General features: G+C 36.1%; 1 protein-coding gene across 9 annotated transcripts in view; it reads right to left on the bottom strand.

Moving 5' to 3' along the window:
- Positions 1-5767: 5767 nt before the first annotated feature.
- IDE (insulin degrading enzyme) overlaps positions 5768-10243 on the bottom strand; it is a 183262-nt gene continuing 178786 nt past the window's right edge. For 8 of the 9 annotated variants that reach the window (XM_073353900.1, XM_073353894.2, XM_073353898.1 and 5 more), the window contains 2 exons: positions 9192-9259; positions 5768-8582 (listed from right to left, as the gene is read on the bottom strand). In XM_073353900.1, the coding sequence (XP_073210001.1) occupies positions 8487-8582; positions 9192-9259 (164 nt within the window). In that variant the 3' untranslated portion in view covers positions 5768-8486. The remainder of the gene's footprint in view (positions 8583-9191; positions 9260-10243) is intronic. The other variant, XM_073353897.2, reaches the window with a different exon arrangement.

The raw sequence follows: 10243 nt of genomic DNA, 5'->3' as shown, positions 1-10243 counted from the left end.
TAATACTTAAATGGTTGGGAGAGGGGGATGTTTGTTGTTCGTTTTTTTAACAGTTTGAAACTATAAGGGGAGTGTGACATCACAGCTGGCTCAGGGAACAAAGAACCCAATGTACTACTGCTAGACCAGTTATTCCGAAACTTTTTACTACAGCAACCCACCAACTGCACGATGTGTACCCTCCACAACACTAGTCTGGCCCAGTGCAGAGGGAAGGCCAGAGGGAACGGGGTTGTAAAGCAAACCCACCCATACTCACCCTGTAGCTGTGGTTTGGGTAGTAAATGGTCATTAATAGCCAAGGCCACAAATCTGAACATGCCTCCTCAAATGATAATTTAAACTGTAAATCCATTCTTTAAAAAAAAAAAAAAAAAAAGACTATAAAATGGAACTGTTGGGTCCAATATTTATGGTCTCAGTGATTTCAATATCAAAATGTGCTCAGTTTATAGGTAAACAGATAGTTTTCTAAATGCCAGTTCAGGAAACTCAGCATCGGTTTTGAAAATCAAACTGTGGCCTTATTGTCCTTCATTGTCACCAGTACAAGATTCTGCAGGTCAAATTCTGCTCTTTTAGACCTGTGAAACAGAAGTGCCTGCAGGATCAAGGCCTACATTTGGCACAGGATTAAGTAAACTCAGAAATTGCTAGGTTTGTATCCAGTGATTTTGTAACCTGATCATCTGTGCAACTGGAAAATTTAACAAGCACTCCTATTAACGGGGCAAAAGAAGGAATAGAATCAAAATCCCTCTCTTTTAGTTGCAGGGCTAACAGGATTAAAATGTAGTAAAAACTTGTACTAAAATAAACTGATATTACTCTAAATTTGCATAGGGAACAGAATAGTTGACTAAGAGGATCTGGTTTAATACAGTTATTTTTCAGAGTAGGATTACACTTTAATTATACTGTGTTAAGGAATGACCTCAAAACTTCACTTACTGGGCATTAAAAAAAACCTAAGATGCAAAATTTTATTACACAAACATTAACTCTCCCGAGCCATCAAAAGCCATAATTCTTTAGAGTACATTAGAAACATTGAGAATGGCAGGGAGCCAATGAGACTGGCGGAAGGTCTCTTCTGCTCCTCCTCCCTCTCACTCATTAAACAATCCCAGAACTAGGAAGAAGCACTGGGAATTCATCAGTGGCAGCTCTTCGAAAACAGGAGGGGTGCCACTGGCCAGCAGATCCTCTGGAGCTACCCATTGGGGCTAGCCCCTTTAGGTTCTGCAGCAACAATTAAATAATACTCTTCTGAGAACGGTGCATGTTTCTGCTAACATTGGTATTTGACATTTGGTATCTCTAATATCACTCAATGATTCATCCTAGGATCTTCAACGAACCAGAAATTTCCAATGGTGTGGGGGAAATTATTTTCAGTTTATTTAAAATGCATTTCTCTACTGAGTATCTCCTACATTCTTGTTTAGTGGGGTACTCATCACATAAACCAAGACCCAATTCAATTTTAATTTTTGCTTTGCCGTCACTTTCTAAACAAGTTACATCATCCTGAATTGCTAGGGGGTCAGACACTTAAATAGCTCGCTACACAATTTTGAAAAGATACACTATTTATATAATTTAGAAGGGTTTTTTTAAAAAAAGTATATTTTACAAACGTAGACCAATTTTTTTCTTGATTTTTAGGTCTTTCTTTTGCCCTAACAACATAGAATGACTCCTGTGGAGCAGTGAGTCAGCTTGGTTGACATCTTGCAACATACTATATCACACAGGTCTGCAGAGCCATTACAAAGTTAGGGCCCAATCCTGCAAAGTGGGAAACCAGTGGGACTCTTTGTAGGCATAAGGGTCTGTCTGCACAGAGTGCTTTCCAATGGCTTGGGTCCTAATCTGGTCATATGAAAAAAATTGTTGCATATATTATAATGCCAGAGCTATGACACTATTCAAATATTAGTAACTCTGCAATTTTAAACTGCTCTTTAAAAGGTTTTTAGGACAAAATTAAGTTTACAATCTACATGTTTTGGAAACTACGGGAGCAGAAGAGGAATGCCATTATTTTGAATGATCTTTAGATACTATGCAACAAAGTAATCTACTCCATATATTAGGCAGCTTAATTACACAATATAGGGAGGATTTAGTTCCCAAACTGAATGATTTTCTTGATTCCTCTTTATTCTCCTGGCTTATTCCAGAGGAAATTACAAAGTTAAAAAGTGGTAAGAGATCCTACTATATATCACTCAGATACTTTCAAAGCTCGAAGTATCCTATTAGCGTTCGTTTCTAAGAATTGCAATAAAGACAGGTCTTCTATTCACTCTTAATTACTGGATCCAACATTTAAACCGTCGAGTAAAGATTCTTCTTTATGCAGTGCCATAGAAGTGCATGACAATTTATAAACATCACACACGGTCCCTTCCCCCAAAAGTTTATAATATAGGTTAAACTAGATATTACATGATAGAATGTTATCAGAGAAAGGGGTCCAATATATCATGCAATTATCTACTTTCAACTTATATGAACAGTATATGCACATTATGATGTTACAGTAATTCAACTTAATTTTTTAACTGTTTTTTATTTGTATTAGGTTGGTGCAGGGTGTGGGCAAACACCATAATACAGTGTACATTTTGTATACATTTAGTTAGATATGATTATCTATATTTTAAATTTCATAACAGGCCTAAGCTAGTAATTAGGTTTAATTCCAAAGCAGAAATTCCAAAATACAAAGCCTTATCCTACACATACCACTCCACCCTTAAGTACATTATAGTCTGGACCCCCATAAAGGATGCTTAATGTACATTCTTATTAGGTTTCACATTACAAGTCGTGGGCTATATACAGCTGATCTGTTCAGACTCCTGTTCTGGTTGGGGAGTTCCTGTTTTCAGCTGCTTTCTGAACTGTTCCTGCTTACGATTCCTGACTTGGAGAGCTGAGGAAACACTCTAGGCTGGATATTCTTGGTTAGGATCACTTACTCTAGGAGTGATATTTATGGTTAGCGTTCACCAGGACCCAGCCAGGCGAACGCTAACCACAGAAACATATCTAAAACATAGGCACCCAATCCAGCATGGCCATAAACTAGTAGGTATAGCTAGAATGACAGGCCAGAGCCCCCTAAGCTAATGAGCAAGGGGGAAGAAGCAGCCAGAGCTAAGCACCCAATTTTGGGGAGATGCTGAAGCCAGCTACAAATACAATTCCTATGTGCCTAAAGCTCATTCGATTCTGCAGTCCTGTCAGAGTTAAGTTTTTCTCCAATTTATGTAAGGAAATTCACATTAATCAAATATGCAAGATATGGCCTTGTCATTTGCATAGAATTTTCAGATTTCTGAACCTTGAGCTTCAACAGATATACATCAGTGAATAATAATGGAAAGAGCGTGATGTGAAGGTCACAGTGACCACATTTAAGTACCTCACAATTGAGTCCTCCCAGAACTCCATGTTCATTGTGAGGAACAATTTCCTTCAACGATGCTGAAGGCTCTGAATGGTGGTGTTAGCAGGCCAGATATTTTCTTAAAGACAAAAGGAACTGCAGAACTGGTTGACATCTCAGTGACTCCAAAGCTGGAGGAACTAATCCATTATGGCCCTTTCTAGCTTCACCAAAAGATATCCCTTTGGGTTGAAATTTCTCATACTAAATTTCATTCATATCCAAGGCAATCTGGACAACTCAGCAGCATCCAATGAGCCATTTTTGAGTTATGCAGCTGCAAAATGTTTACAAGTTCCTGGTGTTTTAAACTGCCTCCAACATTTCCTTGTCAAATGAATTCTTTTAATAGCTTTAAACATGAACCTTGCTGTGCAGTTAGTCCTCACTAAGGATCTGGGCTTTGAACAGGTTTGAAAATAATTTTTTTGAATTTAAAAATTCATAAATACTTTAAATGCTAATCTTATTTAGATGCCTGAGTTTAGATAAATTGGATCCGGACATAATTTCACCGTTTAAGATGGTCCAATATGATTTTACCATGCTTAACACTGACATTTCTGGACTCTCCTGGAACCGTTGACTTCCTACTCAGGCTGTTTCTCTTTAAATTTTAATTCAAATGTTACACACTTTGTGCTTTATGCCCCCGAGTGCACACCTGTCACCTATCAATTTCAAACTGTGTGTATTCTGGAGCACTGCAGATGGACTCATATGCTTGGCCTCTTCTGAAATCATATCAAAGGTAGGAGAGGTAGTTAAGATTCATATTTCTTCTACCTTTAAAATAACGTAGGAAAAGGCCAGTAGATCTGAAGTCCTCTCTGTTGAGCTTCCCTGAATCATACATTTAAAATATCTCATATGTATAGAAGCACTGTGTATTCTGGGGCATGCAGCCACAGAATGTGCAAAACTTGATTTAAATCTGAATAATAAATCTGAAACGGATTTGAATAATAAATGAACGGGGTTGACTCAAAAAAGGGACCTGCTCATTTTTGGAGACAGCTCAATGAAGGCCTCTGCTCACTGCACTGCAGTCAAAGAAGTGCATGGAAAATTCTCATATGAAGAGATTCAAGAAAGGAGATGAATAAGAGGGGCCATAATTTAAAAAATGGTTTTGAGAGGGTAGATTGAGACAGAGAGAACAGAAGTTTCCCATAACACAAGAACGGCGGGACAGTCAATGAAATTGAGAGGTGGGAAATACTTTTTCACACGTGTTTAAACTGTGGAAGTTGTTGCCACAGGAAGTCTTTCAGGCCAAGAATTTAACAAGATTCAGAAAAGGACTGGACTCTTATGTGGATATCAAGAAGATCCAGACTTACAATTAACAATACATTTTGCGAAGAAAAATTTTTCATGTTTCAGGAATTAAGACACAGGATAAGACTTAATGTTGGGGGGGCAGATTATTTCACCTCTGCCTTCTGGCAGAGTTTTCCACCTCCCTCAGACATCTGGTGATGGCCATTGTCAGAGACAGGATACTAGACTAGGTGAATCTTGGGTGAATGAGTGGTCTTCAGAGTTCATTTCTCAGAAGTCAAATCCTTTTGGCATCCTCCTCCACACTAATGACAAGACTGTAACCCCACTTTAAGCTGTCAAGTCCTTCCAATCCCTCTTCCCAATACCAACTGTCACCCTTCAGGACTCTTTCTCCTTGCAACCTAAAAGAAGTTTTTCTCTAGGAGCCCCCCACCAGCAGGGGCAGCAAAAGAGGAGGTTTTTGGACTCAGAATTCGCACCATTTATAGTTCCCAGCAATAACCTCACTAATCTCTAACCCTAGTAACAGGTATTTTACTTTATACATATATTTAATGAAATAAAATTAAAATAAAATAAAATAAAATGAACGCAATAGCTACCAAAGTTAAGCTACCGAAGTATAACACTATCAAGCTGCAGTGATGGTCTAATAGGCTGCTCCGAAATTGCCAGTTCAAGATTTAGTAATTTTAAAAAACCTCGTTTATAATTACTTTTTCTTTTTTTTTTTAAATAGAGAGACATCTACCTATATACAAAATCTATATATTAAAATAATCTTCTCATCTTCATGTAGGGAAGCCATCAGGATATTTATGCAACATGCACCACTGCCCTCTGGCACTTCCCTAGCAGAAATGAATTGGAAGCACAATAAAGCGATCCCAGCCAGTCGAGGCAGTTCAGTCAGCAGCACTTGATGATCAAGGCTAGAGAAAAACCAACGCTTCAGCTGATAGATGTAACATTACCAGAACAGAACAGAATACAAATAAAACAAATGAAGAACTCCAAAGATTAAATCAGAGTGTTTATTGTAAACAGGGTAACTCTAGCACTCTGTCATACTGGCTGTGTCACATGCACCCAATTACACATCAACCGCTCAAAATAGCACTTGCAAAAATGACTGCAATCTCATCATTTAGGTTTGTTACATAAACGTAATTTAACAAGCACTGAAACAGAATTACAGTGTATTCTAGGTAGTCTGTTATTGCTTGTAGACACTGCAGCTTTGGATCCATTCAAATGAATCCATTAATATGCCTGAGTTAACAAACTGTACTGCTGTATCAAACTCAGAAACTGTAAAATGCTGGAGAACACTTAAAAGCAATTAAAAGTTGCTGTCAGGCTACATGAGTTCCCACTTTCACTCCAGAACTTAAAAAATACTAAATGTTCTTTTCTGGAAAAAATGGATTTGTGGTACTGTGTTAAATATAACATCGCTCCAGTTTTTATGTATAGATATGTGTGTGTGTGCGGACACACACACACACAAATGGTTAAAATTTGAGTTCACATCACTTTAATTATAATTTTTTTTATACAAAATAGAGGCCATTTCATTTTTTTCACCATAAGAGTGCTACGTTTAAATACTAAATCCCAAAAATATATAATTTGTATCGTGTGCAGTCAACATTTATTTTTAATACCTATAATACAAATAATCTTAACCAAAAGGAAATCATAAACAAAAAAAATGCATTCGGGGCAAAGCAAGCCACAACGCGTGAAACATTCATGAAGAATATGGTAAAGCATAAAAAGTAGCAGCATTTCATTTTTCCCCTATAGTGTGTTCGTGTTTTTCCCTTCACGCTAGCGAGAAATGCTATTGGCCTCCACTGACAACCGGCAAACATCACATGGAAACAGCACTTTTCAAAATTATTCTTTGTGAACAGTTTATGCTGTAAACCTTTTAACAGCATTTAAGTTGATAATATTTATTCAATTAAAGCAGCATTTCTTGGATAAATATAAACTCGGGCCCTGATTCTGTAAACACTTAAGCAAGCATGTAATGTTACTCATGTGAGTAATCCCACTGAAGTAAATGTTTTGCTTTATTCATGTGAGTAGTCCCATTAGCCTCAATGGGCTAATGGGACTACTCAGGTTAGTAAAGCTACACATGTATTTAACTATAGGCAAGATCAGGGCCAAAGGTTCAGGTTCTGTTAATAGTGGGCAAAGTCTCAAAGATGTTAATGGTATTTATGGTATTAAGTGCTCTGCCTGATAAGTGTTCACATGATTAGGCCCTTAAGTTTTCAGTGTTCAGCACATCCTGCCCTGCCTAAACGTGCACAGTAAATTATACACATCAAAAGGCAAGATAGTTTAGTAATGTAACAAAATATTTTAAGACTAAAAATAACTCTTTTTAAAATCCTTTTTGTACTTTATGGCCTAATCCTGCCTTCTTTATTGAGGCAGAACCACCACTGAAGTCACTAAGCTCAGTAAAGGGTGAAGAATTGGATTCATTATATATTATTCTGCTATTTTCTTTATGAATTAAAATTATGAATTACACATGTGCCAACTGTGTTTTTGTGCTGATTTAACTAGTGTGTTGTGCTGCTGTTTTGTTTTGAATGTCTGAATGACAGAAAAAGGAGTGTGAAGACTGAGCATCTAAGCCATGTAGCCCTATACAGGAAACTCAATTGATGCATTCATGGGGCCAAACTTGACTTTAGCTGTGCTTATGTCAAAAACTAAGGCTCTGATATAGTAAAGCACTTATGCACATGCTTATAGTTATGTGCATTTTCAAGTGTTTTGCTAGATCAAGGCCTAATATAACAATATACTGAGCAAAAAAAACATTGGCGACCTCATCCAGTTTATGAACAACTGGAAACAAAAATGATGTCAATTAAAAAAAAAACCAATTTTTATTATTCAACCAGAAGGAAACAACTCAGAGCAACCCTGAGAAATTGAATGAGGTATTAACAATCAAGAGACAAGCATAACACTCACAAAAATAAGATGGACTACCCAAGTGTTTCCAGCATTTTACTAGTTTGAATATAAAATGTCCCCAAATTTGTATATAAAGATTAAAACCATGCCAATATATTTAATTACTCTTCTTCTGTTAAAGACAACTCCCTTGTTTATTATTTTGTTGCAAAATTTCCTCTTTTCCACTGATCTACTTAAATCTTAAAAAGAAAACAAGTTGGTTGCACTGAGGATCAATTAAAAAAAGGTATCATTCAACACTTTACCCTTCAAAAAATGTCAAAGCCTCCTTTTTATGAAAAGTTTTGCTCTGCCCTCCCCCCAAAAAAGGCTTAATACTTTTTTTCCTGAAAAAATTACAGAGCTATTTTCAATGGCCTTTTGCAAGAATAACATGGATATTTTAAGCAAGATCAGTTTGGTCTGGAGGCTTCTTCAAATTCCATTATCAAAATGAAAATTTTAAGGGATATATTATTTTAAAAATATACTGCATCTACAAGAGCCTTTAATATTCTGGTTGATTTTGGTTTTCAACAGTTGTTTTGTAATATAAATGACACATGACAACAACTAATTTTCTAATTCTCTGTATCCCTAAGACACCAATAACGCTGAATGAACCAAGAGTGAATCAGGGACTCTCAGAATGGACAGGATTGTTTATCTTAATAATCTTTAAGATGTTTGTTCATGATGAAACCCCTTGAAATTAATTCCTTTGCATTTCTTCATCCATTGGGATTCTTCACAGTTTTGAAGCCATGACATTGATATGTGGTTTCACCAGTGGAAAGAGTGGTAGACTGCGTTTGAACTCTGTCATATTTTGAATCACATCAGGCTGCAGAGAAGTTTATTTGAAAAAACAAAAACAAAGAACCTTTGCTCAATATCAAATAAAACATGAGAAATTGCTCACTTTCAGATGTTATCACTTAATTGTTCTATCCACATACATACAAATCCTGTCTGCTCTCCTTTACCCTGAAATATCAGATCATCAGTTCCTCAAAAAAAAATATATCAGCATTACTCTTACACTCACAACATTATAAAATGGCTTTTAAGCTTTGAACCCAATCAGAACTTTTAGATTTATTCTATATTATTTCAGACTATATTTAGAATACATTTATTCTATAGTGTAGGTGCTCAGCATACAATTACCTACTTCCATCTACTGTTTCTACAACGGAGTCATAGGGACAAAGGCAACTGGAAAGCCCAGGATAAAGCAGAAGTTTCCTCTTCTGTTTCGAAACACAGGATAAAATCCACACGTACAGAAGCAGGCAATGTGTTTGTAAAAAAGTAGAAGCTCTGAGACAGTTGTGAGCCAGAATCTCAATTTGTAATGATAATGTCACAGTCAGGATTTCAAAAAGTCTGTACCCTCACTCAATGCCCATTTTTCTATACTATCAACTAATTTTTTTTATTTTTTTTTTACCTGTGGCAAGGGGGGTGCTGGTGCCAGATTTATGTCATTTTGGCTTGGAAATTCTCCAACAACAGGACCTATTAAAGAAAATTAACTTAGAAAGACTGCAGCTTCTAAAATATCTTCTCAAAGAAGCTACTTCTTAAGTTAGACAAATAGCTAAAAGTACAGTTTATGAATTTTAAGAACCCTGCCTGTAGTTTTTCCTTAGCAGAACCAAGCACCTAATTTATACTCCTAAATATCCCCGATCAATAAATAGTTTAACTGATAGATACATATACTATTGACTGAATTTGTGTGAAGCAAGGATAACATCTTATGGCCAGTTACAACATCTGTGTTGTACATCTGTGTTCCCTATATATTTTCCAGGGGCTACCCAACATCCTACAACTATTGCTCCCTTGTGGCAGACAGACCACTCTAATTTCATTTTTACATTTTAAAAGCATATTTATGTTCTTCCTACTCATGCATTTTATTAACAGCTAAAAGAACCTAATAAAGATCAGTCAGTCGTGGAAGTTAGAGATGGGAAAGTTATCTTAGACCCTCAGTGTCACAAAACACACACAACCTGATGCACGTTGACAAATGATTTTGCACAAAATGTCATGGAAAATTTTTCACCAATCTTGTAGATAATTAGTGAAACCATGTTTTATTTTTTACATTTTAACTCTAGAGAGGAGCAGGATAGTTAATAATAAATGACAGCTGAGTCTATTTTCCAACTGATTAGTTAATTAATTGGAAATGAAATCTAAATAAAATTATTAGCATGTGTATTTCAAGTAGAGAATAATGTTTCATATTACCAATTGGAGGTTTATATATTTATTTCTTTCCTCAGAAATGCCCCAACAACAGACTGACATTTCACTGATGATCAGAACAGTCTATTCCATTTATACACAGACATACTAAATATGTATATTTTATTTTCCAGAACAAGGTGTTTCCAGGGTTTTTTTAGTGTCTTGTTATTAAAAATAGAAGTTGTACATTTTAGGACATACCATTTTAACATAGTTAGATACTTCAGAATGGGTGAAGGA

The sequence above is a fragment of the Lepidochelys kempii genome, chromosome 7 (genome assembly GCF_965140285.1).
Source record: "Lepidochelys kempii isolate rLepKem1 chromosome 7, rLepKem1.hap1, whole genome shotgun sequence".
In the NCBI taxonomy this organism is placed as follows: Eukaryota; Metazoa; Chordata; order Testudines; family Cheloniidae; genus Lepidochelys; species Lepidochelys kempii.
The sequence above is the reverse complement of the archived record's forward strand: the minus strand, read 5'-3'. Positions and strand labels throughout refer to the sequence as shown.